Source organism: Schistocerca serialis, chromosome 5 (genome assembly GCF_023864345.2).
Source record: "Schistocerca serialis cubense isolate TAMUIC-IGC-003099 chromosome 5, iqSchSeri2.2, whole genome shotgun sequence".
In the NCBI taxonomy this organism is placed as follows: Eukaryota; Metazoa; Arthropoda; class Insecta; order Orthoptera; family Acrididae; genus Schistocerca; species Schistocerca serialis.
In genome coordinates this window covers 750,817,779-750,844,333 of record NC_064642.1, presented here as the reverse complement: position 1 = coordinate 750,844,333, position 26,555 = coordinate 750,817,779, and the positions used below count along the sequence as shown (strand labels likewise).

At 39.9% G+C, this 26,555-nt stretch overlaps 1 protein-coding gene across 1 annotated transcript in view; it reads left to right on the top strand.

Moving 5' to 3' along the window:
- The window catches only part of LOC126481576 (SCY1-like protein 2), a 691,940-nt gene that overhangs the window by 648,904 nt on the left and 16,481 nt on the right, over window positions 1–26,555 (top strand). Inside the window, exon 13 of the mRNA XM_050105436.1 lies at window positions 12,213–12,353. Within this exon, the coding sequence (XP_049961393.1) occupies window positions 12,213–12,353 (141 nt within the window). The remainder of the gene's footprint in view (window positions 1–12,212; window positions 12,354–26,555) is intronic.

Genomic DNA, 26,555 nt, shown 5'->3' with positions numbered 1-26,555 from the left:
AAAATTTGCAAATAACCTAGAAATACATGTGAAAAAATTTGCAAAAATATGGGGAAGAAAGTAACAAAAATGACAGAATGGATGAAGTATGGGGAAACAATATGAGACCTGTGGAATTTCCTACCCACTGTCCTTCCCACCCTTGCCACAGTGATATTCCAGCACTCACTGAACCTACACAATATCCTTATCCATCCCTACTCCAGCCCTTCTCCCAAACCCTTGCCTCATGGCTCATATCCTTGTAACAGACCTAGATGCAAGACCTGTTCCATACATCCTCCCACACCCACCTTCCCCATCAAAGGCAGGGGCACGTGTGAAGGCAGTCATGTGATCTACAAGCTAAGCTGCAGCCACCATTTTGTGTCCTATGTGGGCATGACAGTCAACACAGCTGTCTGCCCACGTGGATGGCCACCAACAAATTGTGAATGAGAAATGGCTGGACTACACAGTTAATGAGCATGCTGCCAAATGCAACATTCTTCATGTCAATGTCTGCCTCACAGCCATGCCATCTGGATCCTTCCTACCAACACCAACTTTTCTGAATTACATGGGTGGGAACTCTCACTGCAATGTATCCTATGTACACATAATCCCACCTGTCCTCAACCTTCGTTAATCATTGCTCTTCACCCAGGTATCCCCCTCCCTCTTGCCACTCCAGTAAAATATCACCTTCTGCTTCACCAACACTCACACAATCTTTTTACTTCTCTCCTTTTCCACTTCCCCCCTGGATGGCACCAAGCTGCCCTACCCCCTCCCCACCATGCCCCTGTATGCTTCCACAAGCAGCACTTCACCATCCCCACTCCTACCATGCTATATGTGCACCTCCCCACCCCAGTCTCCTCCTTACCCCCACCATCCAGACTTCTTCTCCTGCCACACGCAGCTGCTCGCAGTCTGTCCTTGGCACCCAGAGACAGTGGTCACGCATGTGTGAGTTGTATTTGCGTAAATGTAAGTGTGTTCTCTACTTCATAAGAAGGCTTTTGGCCATAAGCTGACTTGTTTAGCAGTCTTTTTGTTGTGCCTGTGTGCGACTCAACATCTCCACTACATCCTTTTCATAATATTGTCATTATTCCATCCTGGATTTTCAATTATTCATTTATACCTGCATACAAAATCAACAAATCACAATGTCAGAACTATATTGATATTAATTTATAATCAAATAAAATGTAAATAAAAATGCAATAGCTCATTAAATGATGAGATCTCTGTTTGATACTGAGGTAAGTGAAACACTTTTAGTCTCACATACAGCAGCAACAGATTATCATGGCAAGTACATTGCAACACAAAGAGTCCATTAGCCATTTTGGTGCAGTGAGATGACTTAACTCATAGTATTTGCATTATTATATATGAACTTGTACAGAAACCAAATTGCTGTTGATAAAAATTTACAGTACATGATAGGGAAGCAATAGTTGAGAATGGTGTGAGACATGATTTTACCCCATTTCCAATGTAAAATGTTATTCATGCTCTGATCTAGTTGTGATGAAAAACAAGGAGAATTTTGGAAAGTGAATTAATGTTCAAGAAGAAAAAATAAAATTTTGAAGTTTTTGGGTGACACTTTAATTCTGTCAGAGACGTCAATTAAAGTAAAATGTAAGTAGTGAAATGTATCCACATTAAATCGGTAATGCTGACAGCATTAGACTACAAAATGACACATTAAAATTGGTAGCAAAGTTTTGTTATTTGGACAGCAAAATAACTTACAATGGCCAAAGTAGAGAGGATATAAAATCCAGACTGACAACATTTTGTGTCACCAGTTGTTGCCGATCAGTTTATGCTTCAGTTCTGTATGTGGCTCCACTAAAAGTATGTGGTGTCTTTGGGCTAATTAAATGACATATTAACATCTACCATGAAAGTGAGAAGTACATTCTGTTACCAGATATTCCAACCATTAACCAAGCAACACAAGCCGCCACTTGGGGCACCAGCAGCACCACAACTGTAAGATTTCTAATACAGGACTTATCACAATTAGAATGGCCACTTGAGGCACCAAGCAGAGATGGGTGCCAAGGGGCACCCAAGTACAAGATCTGTATACATGGTATATCACAATTAGTAGTGAAAATAGGCACTGGGGGGAAATGTATGAGGAAAAAGGAGGAAGTGACGGTGCCAAATGATAATTCGCTTGTGCAGAGATATGTTCTCAAACCAGCCCTGATTTCAGCTGTATGCAAAAATGAGAAATTAAATGAGCGCATTATATACAGCAAGTCTACACATACTGACATGAACCAATATGGACTATGTTGCCACTGGCAAGAGAAGCAAACCCATATTCTGACTACACTTGCATATACAATGTTATACACTAGACTAGCAATGTTATGTATGACTAAAATGACTAATGAAATACTAGCTTAATGAACAATTTTGTGGTTGTAATGAGGAACAGGAACATTTGGTACAGAAATGTATTCAGCTAGAGGTGTTTAATTTTTATGGTACCACACATCCCAAGATTTTAAAAATTGAAATAAATGGGTACTTTTCGTAAAAGGTGAAAGCTTGCATATAAAAAGAATAAAGATAATTGTTATAACCTTTAATCACCAATAATTGCATGGATATTCAAACACACTCACTTATGAACAATAACTGGTTACATGATAACAACTCAGTATCTCTCATTCGACTGCCGTGCCGTGACATGCGGCCGGCGCCGTTCGTAGCTAGGTGGCACTCCTGCGCTCAGCCGAGTTGCGGAGCGCCTCTATTGCCGTTTGCACATACTGTCGTGGCGGCACTGTTATATGTCGTGGCACTGTCACAACACTTTTCCCCCCCTTAAAAAAAACCACTCACTTCCTTGGAGACATGGACAGTGCGGAGACATCCATGGCCTCTTGTGAGGCCCCGAGAAAATCCCGCGGAGAGATACGAGAGTATGGTCGAAAATGTCCAGGATGGAAGCTCGTGCGTGGAACATGCCTCCTGGACGAGATGATGGGTGAAAACTCCGGAGCAGCAGCCACAGGTGTCTTGGAACTGGGGGTGTGCTCCAGCAAGATAGGTCCCGGAGAAGAAGGCGTCATGACTGGGGCTGGTTCCGGCATACTCGGAAGCGGTAGAGACGTCGGCTGCATCAACACGTGCGGTAGAGCGGCAGCAGCAACAGGACTGGCTTCTCGGGCTGGTGGAGGCGAAGGAAGGGGCAGTGGCACCGGCGTGGCCACCACTCGTGGGCGCATCTGGTCATAATGGCGAACAACCATGCCATCGTCCATATGTATTTCACAAAGCCGGCAGCAGCGAAGAGCCTTGACCACCCCTGGAATCCATTTAGGGCCAGATCCATACCCTCGTGCCCACAGCCCACCGAGTATTTTCCCGCACTAGGGGACACAGCACAAGGCCTGACAGGGTGAAGGTGGTGCAGTAGAGTGCGCAGTTGGCGGCCATGCAAGAGTTCAGCAGAGCTGCGATCACGCAGAGGTGTGAAGCGATAAGAACTCAGAAATTGCAGCAGAGCATCATCTGTGGAAAAATCACTAAGGAATTTTTTCATCTGGGTTTTGAAAGTGCGAACAAGGCGCTCGACCTCCCATTTGATTGCGGATGGAAAGGCGGTGCTGCAACGTGATGAATCCCTTGTCCAGTACAAAAATCACGGAAGGCCTGCAAAGACAACTGAGGGCCATTGTCCGTGACGATCCTGGATGGAAGACCTTCTAGAGCAAAGATTTTGGACAAAGCCAGCATCGTTGCCACAGTGGTGGGCGACGGACATCGAACAACAAACGGAAACTTCGAGAAGGCATCAATCAACAGTAGCCAATAAGTACCGAGGAAGGGGCCGGCAAAGTCAGCGTGCACCCATTCCCATGGCTGCACCGGATCAGGCCATGGAGAAAGCAATGTACGAGGTGCAGCCAGTTGTTGAGCACACTGACCACAGGCAGCAACCATGTGGGCGATGTCCAAATCAATACCGGGCCAATAAAAGTGCCTGCGGGCCAGGGACTTTGTCCAAGAAATAACCCAATAACCCAATGGCCCTCATGCAACAGTTTGAGAACATCTTTGCGAGGAGAGGCTGGCACCACGACCCGTGGAGATGCACCATCCGTGGCCAGAAGAACAACACCATCACGAACAGACAGACGAAGGCGCAAGGCATGGTTGTTGCGAAGGGGATCCGATGCCCGGCCCTTGGTCCTGTCCGGCCAACCCCGTTGAACAAAATCGATCACCTGACGCAGGACCGGGTCCCGTGCAGTAGCCGACGCGACCTGCAAACCTGTAAGTGGAAAACCCTCGATTGCACGACGTTCTTCCTCATCAATGTGGAAACAGAGTAGTTCATCACGATCGAAAACCGGGTCGGGGCCCATCGGCAATCGCGACAATGCGTCAGTGTTGGCGTGCTGGGCCTTGGGGCAATAGTGAATCTCATAGTGAAAACGAGACAAGTATAAGGGACAACGGTGCAGGCGGTGAGCTGCCTTATCTGGAAACGACGCCGATGGGCTGAACAGAGAGACCAGCGGCTTGTGGTTGGTGGTGAGGTGAAACTTAGAACCATACAAAAAAAAACGCTGAACTTTTTTAGAGCATAAATGATAGCGAGTGCCTCCTTTTCGATTTGAGAGTAACGCCATTGCACATCATTGAGGGTGAGGCGATGGGCCGTTCCAACCCATCCTCATACCGATGGGTGAGAACAGCCCCTAGGCCATACTGTGACGCGTCAGTCGCCAGAACCAAGTGCTGACCCGGACGGAATGTGGCAAGACAAGACGCCGACTGCAAATGAGCCTTCAGGCGGACAAAAGCCTGCTCACACTCGTCGGACCAACAGAAAGGGACGTTTTGCGTAACAGCTGATGCAGAGAATGAGCTACCGCCACCGCGGATGGAATGAATTTGTGATAATAAGCAATCTTGCCTAGAAATGCCTGAAGGTCTTTGACCGTAGACGGCCGGGGTAGAGCATTAATGGCCGCAACGTGCTGATGTAGAGGACGTATACCCTCACGGGACAAGTGGAAACCAAGATACAGAATGGAGGGTTGGAAGAACTGGGACTTGTCCAGATTGCACTTCAACCCAGCCGAATGCAAAACCCGAAACAGTGAATGCAAATTGCGAAGGTGCTCCTCAGTGGAGGCCCCTGTGACAACAATGTCATCCAGATAGTTTATGCAGCCGGGAACGGAAGCCGTGAGCTATTCCAAAAACCGCTGAAAAACGGCCGGCTCGCTAGCGACGCCAAATGGTAACCGCTGGTACTGATGCAACCCACAAGGAGTGTCGATGACGAGAAATTCCTTGGAAGAAGCATCCAACGGCAACTGATGGTACGCCTCCGATAAGTCAAGTTTGGAAAAGAACTGGCCCCCAGCGAGCTTGGTAAATAACTCCTCAGGATGGGGAAGAGGATAAGTGTCAATGAGGCTCTGAGCATGACGGTGGCTTTAAAATCACCACACAATCACAGACTCCCGTTTGGTTTAGAAACCACCACGATTGGCGATGCCCATTCGCTGGAGGTAACAGGAAGGAGAATCCTTGAAGCTGTTAACCTGTCTATCTCAGCCTTGACAGGTGCACGCAACGCCACCGGAATGGGGCGTGCCCGGAAAAACTTAAGGGCGAGCTGTAGGTTTAAGAGTAATGTGGGCTTCAAAATCCTTGGCATGACCCTTACCAGCAGAGAACACGGACGAAAATTCAGAACACAATCCATCCAGCTGTTGATACGGGATATCCTCAGATGTGAGGTGCACATCATCATCAATGGAGAACCCGTACAACTGGAAAGCATCATAACCGAACAGGTTTTCAGTGCCCGCATGATCCACCACATAAAACATGAGGGACCTAACAACAGACTTGTAGGCAGTGGAAGCATTAAACTGGCCAATGATAGGAATTTGCTGTTTATTATGAGTTCTCAGATTTCGCGTAACTGGAGACAAGGGAGGGGAGCCCAACTCCAAATACGTGCGAGAATTAATGAGAGTTATTGCAGAGCCAGTGTCCACTTGCATGCGAATGTCTTTATCCAGAACACGAACAGTAACAAACAACTTATTTGTTTGAGGAAGCACACAGTTAACAACCATGTCCAATGCCTCGTCCTTGTCGACAGGAACTTTAGGGGACTGACACACAGAAGCAATGTGGCCTTTTTTCCTACATGAACTACACGTGGCCCAACGTTTTGGACACGCGGCCCTGTCATGCTGTATGAAACAACGTGGACAAGAAGGAAGTGTGGAACGAACCTGCTTCTGTGGTTGCTGTTTTCGCTGCGAGCGTTGCAGCCCAATGCGACGTCGTTTATGCGAGTGAACCGCCGCCACATCTTCGTTCTCCTGTGAAGCAGGCAAAGTGTCCATGTTGAAGGTTGACTGTACAGCGCCTACATCACACCACGCGTCTATTTGCTCATCAGCAGCATGAGACACTTCAAAGGATTGAGCGATGCTTAGAACTTCCGACAACGACGGGTTTGGCAGTTGTAGGGCACGTTGCCGAACTTCTTTATCAGGAGCAAGCCATAGAATAGCATCCATAACCATTGAATCAGCATAAGACGCATGATGAGTGTCTGTGACAAACTGACATTTCCTACTCAGACCGTGTAGTTCTGCCGCTCAAGCCCAGTAAGATTGATGGGGTTGTTTACGACACCGGTAGAACGCCACACGGGCGGCAACGACGTGGGTGTTTTTGCGGTAATAGTTAGACAATAAGTCACACATTTCTTGGAAGGACAGGGAGGCAGGTTTCCACAGAGGGGCTAACTGAGATAGCAGCTGATAGATCCGTGGGGAAAACCAAGATAGAAATAACGACTTACACATAGGAGCGTTGACAACGCCGAAAGCCAAGAAGTGTTGAAGCAAAAGCTTCTCATAACCCCCCAGTCTTCAGCAGCCTCATCGTAAGGAGGGAATGGAGGCGGAGAAGAGGAAGACAGACGATGAGTAAGCGACATCGACAACGCCTGAAGCCGTCAGCTGTGTTTGTTGTTCAATGAGTGCTTGCATAAGCTGTTCCATGTCTGCCCTGTCACGAACACACAAATCCACAACGCAGTGAAAATATCCCATCCTCATCGCCAAAAAGTGTTATAACCTTTAATCACCAATAATTGCGTGGATATTCAAATACACTCACTTATGAACAATAACTGGTTACATGATAACAACTCAGTATCTCTCATTCGACTGCCGTGCCGTGACATGCGGCTGGCACCGTTCGTAGCTAGGTGGTGCTCCCGCGCTCGGCCGAGTTGCGGAGCGCCTCTATCGCCGTTTGCGCGTACTGTCGTGGCGGCACTGTTAAATGTCGTGGCACTGTCACAACAATTATATTTAGCTGCATTGATAATTGGATGAAATGGAAAGATGAGGAAACAGTAGCTAGAACAGAGGATATACAGAAATGTTGAAAAATACAAATGTCTCAAGGGATCAGGGGTTATGGGAAATTCTTCATTTGAATTAAATACAGGAAAACATGAGGCTTTCAAAATAAATAGGAATCAAAATAAAAACAGAATTAAGTGACAGTGAAAATTGGTGTAGAAAAGAGTCACTGGTAATGAGAAAGGAACAAAAAAGCTTTACTGATAACTGGTCACAGAAAGAAACAAAAGTAGATCCCCCAACATTAGTGGTGGATATAGTAATGTGAAAGACAAAATGAAAATGTGACACATAAATAAAAAACTGAATATGGTAAAGCATCAAATTAAGCAGAAAGATTCAATGGAAGTAAATGTCTCTTCCGGGTTACTGAATTGTTGCAAATTAGTATCAATAAATTGGATAAAACTATAAAAGTTATATGAGCAGGACAAGGAATCAAGCCTGAAAAGTGTAGAACAACTTTAGAACAAGGTACACTATCTGATCAAAAGTATCTGGACATCCCTATGTAATGCAAAATTGGTCACTAGATGTCACAAGAGGCAGACTACCAATATAAGAAGAGGCAAGGAGAACTGTGTCGTCAGTACTGAATCAGTATCAGCATAATGGGTATGTCAGGAAAGCTCAGTGACTTCGAACACAGACTGGTCATTGGATGTCACCTGAGTAATTAATCCATCCACGGCATTTCAACTCTTCTAAAGCTACCCAAACTGACTGTTGGTCATGTGATTTTTGATGTGAAAACATGAAGGAACAGTCACAACTAAACCAAGACCAGGTAAAACTCATCTACTATCCGACATGGTTCATCAAGCACGACAGAGGTTGGTTGTTTAAAATCACTTTAAATCAGCAGAATGAATTGCTCGTGAGTTCCAAAGAGCTACCAGCAGTTCAGCTAGGACAGGGGTTGTATGGAAGGAGTTAAAAAGGACAGCATACAATGGTCAAGCAGCTTCTCATAAGCCACACAGTTCTGTAATCAATCTGCCATTACTCGTAGTGCCAATGCTGGAGTACAGAGGAGCTGGTGTTACAATGTAGGGATGTTTTTTGTGGTTAGGGTGTGGTCTCCTTATTGCAGTTAAGAAGACACTAAATTAAGAAGGATATGGAGACCACTTATAGCACTGCATACTATGTTCAGTAGAGGAACAATCAGGCACTGACTGTATCAGCATGGAAATGCACTGTCATAAAGTAGCATCTGTGAAGCAATGGTTTGTGGATAATAACATTCGTGAAATAAAGTCATCTGCCTAAAGCTGCAACCTGAACCCAATGGAACATTTTTGGGTTTAGAGCATTGAATTCACTCCAGGCCCCAGCATCCAACATCACTTCCATCTCGGGTTGTGGTTCTTGAGAAGAACTAGCTGCCATTCCTCCATAGACATTCCTGTATCTCAATGAAAGTGTCCCCAGTGGAGCATAAGCTGTCATAAAAGTGAAGGGTGGACACTTCCCATATTGACGTCTACTACCTAATAGGTGTCTGGATACTTATGATCAGATAGTGTGCATGTTAGAATGAATAAATCAAAGAAGGGAAGCAACAGGAAAAGAACATGAGAAACAGAAAGACTGACACAGTGGATAGTTTCAAACAAGGTAACAATAGATAAAAGGGAGATTTAATGTAGGTGAAAGACAGATTCATCAGAATACTACACATTCAGTGCTTAACACTGACAACTACTGCAAATACTGAAAGCAGTTCTTAATTTCATGTGTAGTTTAAATACACAATGGACAGTTCAGTAATTTTTTGTAAATAATAATTTCTTCTTAAGTGAATGCAAAATTCTGCCCGTGTGTTTGTGTGTGTGTGTGTGTGTGTGTGTGTGTGTGTGTGTGCGTGCGCTTGTGTATCACAGAAGCTGTTTCTAGCAAGAGGAGGGGTAGAACCTTTTTTTCTTACAGATTTCTGTTCCTGCAGAGTTACTTCTAGTGCAAGGTAAGGCAGTAGTTTCAACTAAAAAGTGAGGTCAAACTAACAGCTAACTTTTTGCATGTTTGTTTCTATATGAACTAGAACAATAAATCAGGTTTTATAAGTAAGACTGAAAGAAAAAAATTAATTAGTGTGAAATATAAAATTCTTACTGTTCAGAAAGAAACTGAGTACTTTTTCCATAACTTACTTTTCACACAAGGAAAAAATATGAGATTGTGTCTGATCTTAATTAAACAGACATAGAATTCCCAGTCCACTGAAACACACTATTTTAATTTCAATTTGGATGTAGATATCCCGAAAATGTATACTCATAACTGAAGACTGCAATGCATGGAAAGAGTAGAGGATTTCTTCATTCACTGGAAGTCAAATGGCTAATGAAGACAATGTTGCTCCAGAAATTATGTGTAGATGACAGACAAACTGAAGGTAACTGTCAGAATGACAGTAAGCATCATTAATCAACAATGAATACGTTGTCAAAAATATATTACTGCTACAAATAAAATAATCAGAAATATTTTCACAATGTGAGAGGATTGTTAATAAAACGAACTCTTGAGTAAAACAGCAGGATACAAATAAAAAAAAAAAAAGATTTGATAAGCTATTACACCATATTTATATCTGGGAAAATCAAACAATGGAAAATTCAGAATGCAATAACAATATGAATCTTAGGATAGATTGCTATTCACCATATAGATTAGGCATTGAACAGCAGACAGGCACATCTAATAGGGCTGTTAGATTGAGCTGTCAGAGAAAGTCCTTCATCAGAAGGAGGGCAGAGGGTTAGGGGGAGGATTGTGGGGGGGGGGGGGGGCGCAAACACACTTGATACATAGCAAAGAAGGGAAAGCAGAAATGTGGAAGGAGTATATAGAGGGTTTATACAAGGGTGATGTTCTTGAGGACAATATTATGGAAATGGAAGAGAATGTAGATGAAGATGAAATAGGAGATATGATACTGCGTGAAGAGTTTGACAGAGCACTGAAAGACCTAAGTCGAAACAAGGCCCCAGGAGTAGAAAACATTCCATTAGAACTACTGGCAGCCTTGGGAGAGCTAGGCCTAACAAAACTCTACCATCTAGTGAGCAAGATGTATGAGACAAGTGAAATACCCTCAGACTTCAAGAAGAATATAATAATTCCAATCCCAAAGAAAGCGGGTGTTGACAGATGTGAAAATTACTGAACTATCAGTTTAATAAGCCATGGCTGCAAAATACTAACACGAGTTCTTTACAGACGAATGGAAAAACTGGTAGAAGCCAACCTCGGGGAAGATCAGTTTGGATTCCACAAAAATGTTGGAACACGTGAGGCAATACTGACCCTACGACTTATCTTAGAAAATAGATTAAGGAAAGGCAAACCTATGTTTCTTGCATTTGTAGACTTAGGGAAAGCTTTTGACAATGTTGACTTTTAATACTCTTGAGGATATAAGATGAACATCAACAAAAGCAAAAAGAGGATAATGGAATGTAGTCGAATTAAATTGGGTGGTGCTGTGGGAATTAGATTAGGAAATAAGATGCTTAAAGTAGTAAATGAGTTTTGCTATTTGGGGAGTAAAATAGCTGATGATGGTCAAAGTAGAGAGGATATAAAATGTAGACTGGCAATGGCAAGGAAAGCGTTTCTGAAGAAGAGAAATTTGTTAACATCGAGTATAGATTTAAGTGTCAGGAAGTCTTTTCTGAAAGTATTTGTATGGAGTGTAGTCATGTATGGTAGTGAAATGTGGACGATAAATAGTTTAGACAAGAAGAGAATAGAAGGTTTCAAAATGTGGTGCTACAGAAGAATGCTGAAGATTAGATGGGTAAATCACATAACTAATGAGGAGGTATTGAATAGAATTGGAGAGAAGAGAAATTTGTGGCACAACTTGATTAGAAGAAGGGATCAGTTGGTAGGGCATATTCTGAGGCATCAAGTGATCACCAATTTGGTATTGGAGGGCCGCGTGGAGGGAAAAAATCATAGAGAGAAACCAAGAGATGAATACACAAGACAGATTCAGAAGGATGTAGGTTGCAGTAGGTACTGGGAGATGAAGAAGCTTGCACAGGATAAAGTAGCATGGAGAGCTGCATCAAACCAGTCTCTGGACTGAAGACTGCAACAACAACACATGTATGGCCACTGTCGTCTCCAGGAGGTGTGTGTGTGTGTGTGTGTGTGTGTGTGTGTGTGTGTGTGTGTGTGTTTCTCCATTTGATGAACTGTTTTGCTCCATAGCTCATATCTAACCATCTACTATTAAATGTACAAGTCTGCTGTTTAACACCTTCACTTTGTGGTACATAGCAATCTAACCTAATATTCATACTTTTGTACTTGGTGTGAACATGGAATAATCATCCTGATACTCTGAAATGTCTTATAACACAAACTGCAGATTTTAGTTAAATGTAAATACAGAAAAATAACATATAATAACTATATTACCATTGAGCAAGTAAGCAGTAAGAATAACATCAGTGTACTTCAACATACTACATGCCAGTGAAGTAAATGACCATCTACAGTAAAGAATCTTTATTGGTAACTGATCATACAAGGTGAAATAGACTTCATCTTTGGTAATATCAAAATAAAATCTGCTCGCAACATTACTCCACACAAACAATAAATAAGTTAGCATACTATTGTAAACTAATGAAACTTTTCAGTCAGTAAATCATATTGTGCAGAATAAAACACATCTACGTGAACATGCACTAACACAAATGATGCACCTATACATATGTAATATGTGCAGCTAATAAAAAATTGTATTCATGTCCTATGCAGGGGGGAAGCATGCCAAACACAAGCAGCAGTGTTCCATTCTTGCTGAGTTCCAGTATGAGCAGCATACGCTCACGGCGACCATCCGCATGCTTGTCCAGCTCTCAAGGATCAGGACTACTGCAGCAGCTTGGATCAGGCATGGTAAGACAGATTACACTAGGACCCTCTTACCACCACCCTGTGAATGGAAGGGCATTACCAACGACTGCTAGTGTCAGGAAATGTCCTTCTTGGATGTAGAAAATGAAACAGATTAAAAAAAATAGTGGTGCAAGTTTTGCTACAATTATGTTTTTAACTTTTGGACATACACACTTGAGTTACATATGTATATTTTATACACTGACATTTACATGCAAAAAACTGATACATTTCCATCAAGCTGGTCTTTGTTGCATGAAGTCTATCTGTAAAAAGTGAGTGATACAGTCCACTTCATAATCCCACTGACTGTATGCAACAACATACTTATAAAAAATACAAATTTATTTTTTCAAAGAGTAATATTTATATACACACACAAACATACACACACATACACACACACACACACACACACACACACACACACACACACACACACACACACACATTGGAAATTCATTACACACCTAGACTGGTAGAAATCTTAGACCAATAATGACATTAAATGCTACTTTCCTACAAAAAGTATCTATTATATAAATGTAATACTTAATAATTCAATCATAACAGGTATTAATCCATGACAAATGAGGTTGGACAACACAATTTTAATATTTCTCAACAGAATATTTTTTGCATCAGTCTATTCTGATAGCTTTTGATACTAATTAGGAGACAGAACTCTTTAGTCAAACCATGCTGTCTTGTTTCCAATAATGACTACATATTAACATTGACATCAAATGACATATTGCTTGCTCCTTCTTCTGTACTGTTTCCAGTACCTACATTTCCAGTGTACCTGCATTTCCTGAAATGTGGTAACAGTAGAAATAACCAAAATTTGACATTACACTTCAGATTGTGTGCCTCTAATCTAATACATGGATCTCTACTGACATTCCAGTCTTTGATGCCTTTTCTCTTTCCGTCCTCTAGCATTTCAATTTTACTAATACATATCTGTGTCACTGTGCATAATATGGTGTGAAATCAATAATTTTTGGAAGAAGTGACTTTTTAATAACTGAATTGTAGCTCTCATTACTAGATACACTACACACATTTTTTCTCGTACCTGTTCCTTTTAAGCACAGTGAGTGCATCATTTATTGAAAGTGAGAATTCCTCTTCTTACAGTTAATGTAGTGCACTCATGGCCAGTGTGTATGCAATCAATATACTATAATTTTCTTAAAGCATATCTTTAATAAAAGTGACCAAATATGTCACAACAATTATTGTGCCTGTCTTACATATTTAGTACCTAACATCTGATTTCAGTCAAAAGTTAAATTGCTCTTATCTATTAAAATAATTACACATACAGCTTGTTTGAAATATCAGCACAAACTGGTAACTTGATAATTACCAACTCTATATCTCTCAGGGTTACTATTTCACAAAAATCTCATGACTTCCAAAACCAAAACCTCAACTGTCTTGAATGCTCTTAATTTAATAGAGGCTTCACATATCCAAAACTATTTGTTGTTATTAATAGAATAATTTTGTAAAATCTGTCCCTTTATATATATATATAAATCAAGTAACTGTGGATGACTTCCAAATTTTGCTATGTAACATATGTTAATATTGGCTTGGTCATCCAAAAACCAACAGAAACTTACATAATATAATTTTCATGTTCTTCTCCTAGCAAGTAGAAAGTGAAAAACCTTATTGTATCAAAATAGATATAGTCATCTCTTAAAGCTTTAATAACCAGCAAAAGTCTTCCCATAAATTTTATTTTTCTCTGAGTGTAAAACTCTGACAACATAACATATAAGATTACAAACAAGTTTAGAAGTATCCATTCAGAAGAGTAACAAATATAAAACCTAAATGAGATACTAAAATGAAAGCTTCCAGAAGAAAGATGTATTACTCAGCAAAATGAGATCACAGCACAGCAAACAAGTGCAAAGAAACATTGATAACTGTTTGCTCACATAGGATCTCATGTAAGTTTCCTTATGCAGAATAAAATAAAATAAATCACAACAGTATATGTGAAAGGAAGAGGTTTGTCAGTTACTAATCAATGGCCTACATTCCAGAGCAAGGCAAGGAAGGTGAAGTATAAATGACATGTAATTAAGAGTCCCAGTTCAGCAGCACAGAAATGAGCAACAAGAATTGAAAAATGCAGGTAGGATAGGAAACATCATAAATGAAAATTGCAAATGCATAAGATAACTGTAAAGAAAAAATATCCTCATAATATTATAATACCTATAAGGAATATGTAATCAATTGAACAGAAATAGCAAATGAAATGAGAGGCTCGATAGCAAGTCCTGACAACTTATTATTACTCTTTCCTGCACCCTGCATTGCTACATGCAGTATGTGCATTCATTCCCTTGCTCACTTTCTTTTTCTTCTTCATTCTCTCTGCATTTATATTTTTATCTTTTTCCTTACTGCCTATATAATTGCCCTTAAAGATTTCTCCCTTTTTATCCTGTCTCATACTCTTTAATTATGCTCAGTACATTTGTTTACAAATATCTGTCTTATATATGTTTTCATTATTTATTGTGAGTCTTCATTTTTTAGCATTCACCTTACCTTACCTTCTGGATGCAAACATCGTACCACTCCTGTCACTCTTGTTCATTCAGTATTCAGTATTGCTTTATGTACATCCAGTGCCTCCGTATGTAAAGTTGCTGTTTTATTCAATCTTGTTTGATAATTCAGCAAGAGAAAAATCCATTTAACATCAAATATTACCATTGGTACAGATCAGGAAACCATTCTTAGGTGAAGATAGACATACTGAATGATTTACTTCACTCTTTAAATAAATACTTTTGAGACTGATATGTTTCACTTAACTTCAAGGTGCTGTTAAATGCTTGTGATCTTAATGACTGATAGTAGCATAAAACAGGGAATTTAACATTACATTACATAACTGTTTCATTTGTGATGTTTCTTAAAACAGTTTTTGGTTTTGAATTACCGGAAATAATGAAAGAACAGCTTGTTCAAAAACAATAGTGCTTTCATGGCAAATAACTTAAAATACATCTGTCTGATTGACGGGGGAATTGTCTTTTTGTACCTGCAGTTCACACAGTTTACTTCTTGTGTCCTGTTTTACTAAAATGTATGTGATCCTGGAGACTCCATAGTTGTGGGACAATGAATTGGAAAGTTCAGTTCTCAGATTTTTCTAACAGTAATTATATTATTTTTTGTATTGAGTAATTTAAAATTTTTACTAGTTTCAGTTTTATTGTAAGTGGTTTTAGTAGCTAAACAACGAATGGAAGTAAATTTTGTGTTGGCTGAATACTGCCACTAAGTAGCACACTCTTAACTATCTGCATTGTCTATACAACCACTTATATCTTTTACTCTTCAGTCTTATGATATATACTCCGCCATAAATTGTTATCAGACATACTTGCTCATACATTTTTATCTCCCTGCTTGAGGGCCTTTGTTTCAAGAAGAGAAAGGGAGAAGACAGACAAAGCGTAGTTATCTTGTTTAAAAAAATCCATAATCATATTATTGTATGTGCTTTATAAGTATCAACTTCGCATTTTGCTGGATATTAATTAGTTCACAGTAAATGGTGGATGGACATATGCTGAGATTTGATGTTCCACTTCTATTTTATTTAACTGTTCATTAGGCTATTCAGTGCCTCTTCAGTACACAGAATGGTTATTTGTGTTTACTCATTTCATATTTTTTGCCGGATTTCTCCTTCTGTTGCGCTTTACACCTCTTAGCTTTGTCAATCAGAATTCATAAAATAGCTGAGAGTATAACATTGGTTTAAAAATGTTCATCAACTCTACACTGTTCTGAACACAACAGTATTTTACTAAGCTTGGTAATGTGGTAATGTGGCAGCTGATATGTTCCTGTATTGCAATGAGTTGAAAACCAGTTCAGTCCAACAGCTGTTGAGGTATTGACAGTATCAACACAGAATACAACATGATACAATTTACCATGTCTTGCTGACATAATAAAGCATGATTTGACATGGAGATCAACTTATATGAAAAAAAGGATGTCTGGACTATGTGAGAATCAAGCACAAACCCTTTCTGTTCCTATGTTGATGCTACACCAGCTGAGCCACCTAGCTACAACACTGCCAGCTATGTTAGTTTAAGTAATTACTGAACTCAAAATGGTATTCAGTGACAATTCTGACTGGAAACTGACAACTTCGTCCTGCCCTAACATGGGAATACACCAAGAAAGGAAAATGTGAACAGAAAGATGAGAGCACAATTATAAGTCTCAGGTAGCATTAACATTATATTATGATTTCAAGTTATATTTTTAGTTTGTGTAAGAATGCCTGTTATTATTTCTGTACAATTGTTATAAGCCAAACCAAGGCATGAAAAGTGAAACTAATATAGACTGTAATGGTACCGGGAACTATTTCTGTGATATTTACAAATGGATATGAAAAACAAAGATCTGAGGAGTCAGTATAAAATGGAGAAGCATCCATCAACATGGCATACTCATAACACTGAAATTTAATTGCCTTTTGAAGCAATTATGCATCTGTTTTATCCATTAGTTGCAAAATACAGCCCATTATAACCAATCAAAATTATTTATGTTCTCTTGTAAACAAGTTGACAAGCAAATGTTTAATATACTACATTAGAGCCCAACTGCTGAAACAGTCTCTACAGATACACAACAAGAATACAGCAACAGCAAACAACCTTGTTTTTTGTCAAATTTGTGATTTAGGTACACAAGACAGATAGATAAACTATATTCAATTACAAACATAAAATATCTTACATAATTATTCTGAATTTGCAATTTCCGAAAGTAAGTATTTGTCAAGCAAAATAAGGTATAGGTAAATTACACAAATATGACTGACTTTGAAGTCAATATATTAAAAGGAAAGAAAGTGTGTTTTGGACATCTTCCAAGAAGCTAAACATATGTAGTAAACAACATGATTTTCAGCAAAACTTGCATCCTCACAGAAAGCAAATACTATACAAGTTTCATTCTTGCCACTGTGTTTGCCAGTTGAACCTAGCATTCACACCTGCAGAATATCTTAGTATGAAATCAAAAAGTATATATATACATATATTTCTTCTACAAATGTAAAAATATATTTTAAAATGGTAAATTTTCAAATGTACTTGAAGATAAAGGCAATTGTAACATGACAAATTCCATGTAACAGTTAAATGGAATGTTTACCTTATATAGGAAGTTAACTTGTTGTTCTGTGTTGTGTCTTTTGTGCCTAAGACATGTATCTCACTTTAAAAAACTTATCTTACTCTTGTTTCAAGCATCATATATGTGTAAATTAACACTGAGATCTTTCTTGTTGAGTCTTTACTCCTACTGTTTATCTGATGGTAATATTTATTAATATGGAAAAATATTTTAGCATTGATTGTTGGTTGATAGATAATTATATAAGACTGTTACAGCTCAGAGATTTTATGCTGTAGATGGTTAAATATTGATTCAGCTCATTTGTGATATGGCTGCTTTTGCTTGGCATTTGACAATCATGGAATGCAATTATTAGAAAGTCGAGAGCATGACAGTAGGTGTACAAATATCACAGCCCCTGTATATCTTTGAAACAACCTTTGGGTATAAGATTATTCGGCTCATATCTCATAGAGAACCAACTAATTTCATGGTAGAGATCCAGTTGAATTCAATTTCATGTTTCCCATAAAGTAGTACAGTATACTACTGCATGTTCTCCCACTCCTCCTGTTGTTTTATATTCTGCTTTCTCTGTTAAAAGATAATTGAGATAATTTTGCCATTTTACAGCTTCTTAAAAAAAAATACCTTGTAAAAATCTATTTTCCTGATGATAAACACAGACAGGACAATAACTATGTAGGCTTCCACTGCCGGTGTCATGATGATTAAAATTCTTCTATGTGTTGTACCATGTCACTGTACAAAATACTTTAATTATGAACAGTAAAACCAACATTTCAACTATATTACCAGGGCCTTCCCCAGGGCAGGACTCATTTTGGTGGATGAAAGTTTATTGCACACAATCGGTGTCAATATATCATTCTTGTGAAATTTTATTAGGCCTACAATATTATAGGCTATTCATGATAAAAGGGGAGAGGGTAGGAAGGAAGCTATTCATTGGCTAGCCACTTGTACATTACTGGCAACAGTCAGCGAATCACCGCTTGTATTCTTGTGGGCACACTTTCTTTGTGGTGTTCTCCTATAGCTTCTTTTTTTTTTAAAAAAAAAAAAGTCTGATGTGTCTGTGCCACAGCCACTCACGACCCATTAGACAGGGGTAGCTAGCAGCCAGGATACCAGAAGTTTGTAGCCATCTTCATTATTGATGGTGTCTGGCTGCCTTATTAATAACCTCAGTTAACTTTCGACTTTTGCGTTGGTGCCTCCATGACTCTCTCATCAGCAAACAGGCGTCCTGGAAGATGGTACACTACCCACTGTCATGCTAGTGTTCTGCTATTGCCTGTTTACTATACTGTGCTAATCCCACATATCATTCATTTTGTGCTACTCGTGTGCTGACTGGCCTTCCTGTCTCCCCTATGTAGGAAACTCTACACTCACAACATAGTTTGTATACTCATGCAGTGTTTAGTTTGTTGACTGCATCCCTGGTGTAACCTACCATGTTGTGCATCATGTGGCTGCTGCGGAAAATTAGTTTGAAACCTTGTCGGAGACAACATTGCCTGGTCATTCACTGACACCCTCCATACATGGTAAGTGCTCTACTGGAAGCTTCTCTTCCTTGCCCCTCTTCTCTCGTTTCATTTCAGATGGCCTTGGTTGCCTTTCTCATATAATTGCTGTCATGACCGTTGCTGCTAAACATGTAGTGTAGCTTCCTCAATTCTTCTTTGCTCTTGTTAGTGTCTCTTACATGGTATGCACAGGTAGTCAAAAAGTGCAGAAATGAATACTTCTGAGCTGGGTGATGGTGGCTCTCCACGTGCAGGAACCGATTTGTTTGAGTCGGCTTCCAGTACACTGGCTTGGACAAGGAGATATACAGAACTGTGAATGGTACACTAGGATACAAAGTGAACCAGAAGCCAACCCACACAAAGCGGTACCTGCATGCTGACAGCCACCATCACTCAGCTCAGAATCCATTCAGCTCTGCACACACTGACTACCCATCCCTGTCAGATAAGTGACACTAAAAGCAGCAAAGAAGAATTGAAGTAGTTACACCACCCATTTCACATCAACAATTATGAGAAGAATGTTGTAAGGAACATGACCAAGGCCAAGCGAAATAAACCGAGAGAAGAAAGCAAGGAAGAGAAGCTTCTGCTAGTGTACTTACCATACGTGAATGGCATCAGTGAATGGCTAGGCAACATCTTCTGCCGACGAGGAGTCAAACCTATTTTCCACAGCATCCACGGGACCCACAACATCATAGGTTCCACCAGGAATGAAGTCAACAAAATAAACACTGCAGAAGCATATGAATTATGTTGTGAGAGTGGAGCTGCCTACATAGGGGAGGCAACAAGAACGTTATCACACAAGTACCAGAACATGAACAGTTTGTGCAATTGGCACAGCATAAGAAATCGACTATAGTGGGACACCACTTTCACTGTGGACAACCTTTCTTGTTCCCGGAAGTCCATGTGCTGGCAAAAACGTCATGAATGTGCCAAAGCAAAATTCGAGAGGTGCCTGAAATTATTTAACACCAAATAACATTAACAGAGTGGATGGCTATAAGTTTATGCTATCCTGGATGTCAGCTATCCCTGTCCAGGAGGCCATGAGTGGTTGCAGAGCAGAAGCCTCCCTGGACATGGATGTGACACCCTAGCCAAACACCTACAGGAGAATTGTCACTGCATTTTCATACATACCAGGAAGAAAACATGCCCACCAGGTGCCAAGAGCTGATTTGCTGTCACCAATCACTGACAAGTTGGCTAGCCCACAAATATCTTCTTTCCTGCCTTCTCCCAATAGGTCTTGACTAGCCTATTATATTCTAAGGCCAATAATAAAAGTTCACAGATGTAACGTACTGACACCAATCATCTGCTATAAATAGAGCCACCCTTCCTCCACCAAAACAAGTCTTGCCACGAGGAAGGCCACTCTAATATGGTCAAAAAATTAGTTTTGCAGATTGTAATTAATATATTTTATACAATGATATGGTACAATACCTTGAAGAATTTAAATCAACAGACAGGAAAAATTTATTTTTACGTAAAACATAAATACTTTAAATGCAGTATTACACTGTATATGAGTTATGGTAGTTTACTGTGCAGACTAAAGCACCTAACTGCATAAGCAAGACATCACAGGAATAAAATGATCAATCCAGTGCTGGAAGAACTCAAAGACAATAAGAGAAAGCAACTATTTTTGAAATAACTTGGGAACATTAGCACTGAAAAGGAAATCCTAATGCACATGTACACACAACACCACAGCAAAAATAGAAGTAGAGTGACAGAGAATGGGATTCACATTTTCAATCTGCTCTGGCAAATAATGCCCCAATTCAAGTTAGCAGATTAAAATATCATCTGAATGAGTCTGGAATACAAATTAAGAGAGGCTTTGAGTGTTTACAGAGCTACATAGGCTATCTGATTCTTCCTTTCCAGTAATACATTCTCATGTGAACAGAAAAGAATAATAAATTGTACACATATCATCAGTTCTGCTAGATTTTCCATGCATTTGGGTCATCTTCAGCTAAAACTTTGACTGACAGAATCACCCATTAATTGCTGAAAAGAGCACAATATTGTACTCACACACATGTAGATACAAAAGGGATAAAAGAACTACTCCTGTGAAGTAAAAACAGATTTGGTTAAAGAAATCCTATGTAAAGGAGATATTACAAAATGTGTGCCTTGAGAAAATGAATATATATCCACTTTGATTTACTATGTGTGCCTCTGCTCTAGAGAAAGAGAAATACTTGCATATCATACCATCACTATGATACTTTCTTCAATGCTGGAATTATTAAGTTCTACTTCCAACAGTTAATTAGTTACTTTTTCAAAAACAAGTATACATTGTAATAATTCATACAGGTATTATTATCTCAATTATTTTTGAGCTGTCACTTGGAATATAAAATAACAACTTCAATCAAACAAACATCAAATCCAATGTCAAGCTAAAATGGCCAACAATGACTTTTGACATACATACCTTGTAAAATATTGTTCCTCAATCTTATTTGTGGTACAGTGAGAAAAGGATCTGTTTCATGTTATACACTTCCATTAGTAATGAAAATGAATAGTGATTCAGGACAACATATCTTCAGTATTTTGAAATGTGGTCCATATTTTTACTATTCAAAATTACTGTATACAGACTAGATGTAATGAAAAATTGTTAAAGGTGTATCAGTGTTTTGAAATGTCAGTATTTACAGTTAATGGTTTGACATACTTTATATTAACATATTTACAACATCAGTTTTCATTGTTATCCATGTACTTATAGGACACTACCATAAATAAAAAATTCTTTAGGATAGCAATGAACAACCAACGTCATGCATGAAAATAAAATGGTTTTGCAGGTACATGCAATGTAAAGAGACAAGTAATTCTCCAAGAATTTCAACAATAATGTGAGGAATGAAAGAACCATAAATCAACTAAATAAACAACATTAATCTGATCATTGTGCGTATCTAATTTTTTTATACATAATCGGTAAAGTTACCCAACACTTTTTAATATAACCAGTATCCAGAAAGATATGTATCAGAGTGTAATTACTGTTTACTTTATCAGAACATTTGTATACTTTAAAATAGCCTTATTGCATAAAATGCAGCGCAAGAAGAGAGCATTTTTACACGTCTCAGAAAATTATATTTCAACAATCTACTGTGGTAAGTTTTAATTTCAAACTTCGAGAAGATCCTTAAAATTTGAAAGCCTCCATGACATTTAAAGAAACTCTTCTCCACTTTTCATCATGTGACAGGTAGCCAAAATTCAATTTTTCGTTTTCAGTGGATAAGTGTGGGAAAGTCAGAAAATATCTTCCAGAACATTTTTAATGACATATAGCAAGGAAAAACTAATTTCATGATGTTCTAGCTTAAATATCGGTTACAGTTTCATAACCTCTTTCTTTTCCCATTAATCTGTACTCCTATCTTTATCTCTGGGTGATACCATCTGGTCATCCAAAAAACTCCTGGTGCTCAAGACTCAACATTTGCTTCTCAAAATATTATTTTCATTTTATATTTCCATTACTCTTCTGTTCACTGCACACAGGAAAAGAAAGAACATTATAGGCAACTCTCTTCCCAATAATTCCATGAGCAGTAAGCAAACACAATTCTTAACACCCTGTGAAAGAACACTGACAATTTATTACTTAAACAGTCATATTTCTTCTATTGTTACCAATGAAACTTCCAATGTCTGCACTACAACAGTGAGCAAACAATTGCAAAATCCATACCTATCCAGAGACTAATTGTAATTCAGTGAGATCACACAGAAAGGAAAATAGTTTTCTTACTGCAAGAAACACAGTTTCTTGCAACAACATTCTTGAATGAAATCTTCAGTTTTCTTGCCAAGTCAGGCTTCAATGATCAATTTCCTCTGTTGTAATCAAGATCCAACTATCATAATTGAACATGTAATGACTCTACCAACTGGGCAACATGCATCAAAATGATGATGTGCAGAAGTAAAAGAATTTGTATATACAACCACCAATTACATTGATGCTAACACTGAAGCGATAGTTTTAGCACCACATATCATGTGGAAAAGTAAAAACACAGCATACCTCTGTGTTGCCACTCAAAATTGAGAGCATGTTCCTATATTCCACTAAGAGTATATCTGCTGTTAAAGTAGCTGTTGTTTTTGTTGTGCATTCTAAACATAATAGCATTCTCAAGACCAGACACCAGAAAGATGGTGCAATGAACAAGGTTTACATCTCATCCAATATAATTCTAAGCTTTTCTAGAGAGGCATTGCCCAACAACTGCTAATTTGTTCAAATCTCAATATATATGTGGTGTTAGTGATCTGCACAATATCCTGATACTGTATGTATGAAGAGACCAAACAATTTCTGCGCACACTAGGAGTGTTACAAATCTGGGGAACCCTCAGACCAAGACTGTCTTTTATTGAGCAGAGTGTGCTTTTCATCCTCTTGAGTTGTCAGAAAATGGGTGACTTTCATATCTACCCATAATGCTTCTATTTTGTTAGATGTACTTCAACAGACAGTTGAGTTATGGTAGTTTACATGAATCACCTTGCAATTGTTTCTTGCAGAGCATTAACTCAATGTCTTATTCATTATAGCTTTTCTTTTGGAATATATTCTGCCAATTTTGGAATACAGGTGATCCTCATTAAAAAATGTTCCAGTTATTTAAATACTGATGCATTCAAAATCTGTCAAATTATTGTGTAATTTTGTAATTAGCAGGGGCAGAGTTGCCTTTTTATATCTGTGACGTGTAAAGTTGTGTAGTCATGTGTCATTTGTTTATTTCTTTCAAATAGTCTTTGTACGTTACTGACAGTACAGTTAGCCGTCTGCCACTGAGCAGTGCGTCAGCAGTGCGCAAGTAGCAGCATTACTGCATTTACTAGGCGGTCTTGTATTTTAATAACCGTTTAAATTTTGTGTCGAATTGTTTGTTCTCTCTGTAGATTAGTTCAGACGTTCTTTGCACAACAGTGTTAGCATAGATAGGGACTGCGCCTGCTGTGTTCGGATACGGGCCGATTTGGCATCCCTTCCCTCCCAGCTTCAGGCAGTGTTGGCTTCGGTCACACAGCTTGAGGCTGTTGTCAACGGGCATCATTGTGGGTGTCTGGATGGGGGTTTGTCGGGGATGGCCAGCTCGTTCCATGCATCCTCCGATCAGACTACGGCTGTGGCTGCCCGGGATACTGCCAACATTGAGGCTGACCCCTCTACCGTGGTAGAGGGGGAGGTCGTCTCGAGGTGTTGCAGGGGGCGAAAGACATTCCGGAGGGCTGAACGGAAAGACTCTCCAGTTTGTCTGATGTACCGGTTTCAGGCTCTGTCTCCAGCTGATACTGATCTTCAGCCGGACATGGCTGCTTGTCCTGTTCCAGAGGTTGCCCCTCCGTCTGCAAGCTCTGGGTGATCGCAGAGGGTGGGCTTACTGGTAGTTGGGAGCTCCAACGTCAGGCACGTAACAGGGCCCCTTAGGGATATGGCTGCAATGGAGGGGAAGAAAACCAATGTACACTCCGTGTGCATACCGGAGAGAGTCATTCCAGATGTGGAAAGGGTCCTTCTGGATGCCATGAAGGGTACAGGGTGCACCCATTGCAGGTGGTCGCTCATGTCGGCACCAATGTTGTGTGCCACTATGGATCGGAGGAAATCCTCTCTGGCTTCCGGTGGGTATCTGATTTGGTGAAGACTACCAGTCTCACTAGCAGGATGAAAGCAGAGCTCACCCTCTGCAGCATCGTTGACAGGACTGACTGCGAACCTTTGGTACAGAGGCGAGTGGAGGGTCTGAATCAGAGGCTGAGATGGTTCTGCGACCGTGTGGGCTGCAGATTCCTCGACTTGCACCATAGGGTGGTGGGGTTTTGGGTTCTGCTGGATAGGTCAGGAGAAGACTACACACAGCAGGTGGCTACACGGGTAGCAGGGGTTGTGTGGCGTGGACTGGGCAGTTTTTTAGGTTAGATGGCCTCAGGCAAGTACAGAAAGGGCAACAGCCTCAAAGGGTGCAGGGCAAAATCAGGACAATTGGGGACCAAGTAGCAATCGGTATTGTAATTGTAAACTGTTGAAGCTGTGTTGGTTAAGTACCAGAACTTCAAGCGCTGATTGAAAGCACCAAAGCTGAAATCGTTATAGGTACAGAAAGCTGGCTGAAGCCAGAGATAAATTCTGCCGAAATTTTCACAAAGGCACAGACGGTGTTTAGAAAGGATACATTGCTTGCAATCAGTGGTGGCGTGTTTGTCACTGTTAGTAGTAGTTTATCCTGTAGTGAAATAGAAGTGGATAGTTCCTGTGAATTATTATGGGTAGAGGCTATACTCAACAACTGAGCTAGGTTAATAATTGGTTCATTTTACCGACTTCCCGACTCAGCAGCATTAGTGGCAGAACAACTGAGGGAAAATCTGGAATACATTTCACATAAATTTTCTCAGCATGTTATAGTCTTAGGTGGAGATTTCAATTTACCAGATATAGACTGGGACACTCAGATGCTTAGGACGGGTGGTAGGGACAGAGCATCGAATGACAGTATACTGAGTGCACTATCCGAAAATTACCTCGAGCAATGAAAAAGAGAACCGACTTGTGGAGATAACATCTTGGACCTACTGATAACAAACAGACCCGAACTTTTTGACTCTGTAAGCACAGAACAGGGAATTAGTGATCATAAGGCCATTGTAGCTTCCCTGAATATGAAAGTAAATAGGAATATAAAAAAAGGGAGGAAGGTATCTGTTTAGCAAGAGTAATAGGAGGCAGATTTCAGACTACCTAACAGATCAAAACGAAAATTTCTGTTCTGACACTGACAATGTTGAGTGTTTATGGAAAACGTTCAAGGCAATCGTAAAATGTGTTTTAGACAGGTACGTGCCGAGTAAAACTGTGAGGGACAGGAAAAACCCACCGTGGTTCAACAACAAAGTTAGGAAACTACTGCGAAAGCAAAGAGAGCTTCACTGCACATTTAAACACAGCCAAAACCTCTCAAACAGAAGCTAAACGATGTCGAAGTTAGCATAAGGAGAGCTATGCGTGAAGCGTTCAGTGAATTCGAAAGTAAAATTCTATGTACCGACTTGACAGAAAATCCTAGGAAGTTCTGGTCTTACATTAAATCAGTAAGTGGATCGAAACAGCATATCCAGACACTCTGGGATGATAATAGCATTGAAACAGAGGATGACATGTGTAAAGCTGAAATACTAAACACTTTTTTCCAAAGCTGTTTCACAGAGCAAGACCGCACTGCAGTTCCTTCTCTAAATCCTTGCACGAATGAAAAAATGGCTGACATCAAAATAAGTGTGCAAGGAATAGAAAAGCAACTGAAATCACTCAACAGAGGAAAGTCCACTGGACCTGAGTACGCGAAAGAACTTGCCCCCCTTCTAACAGCCGTGTACC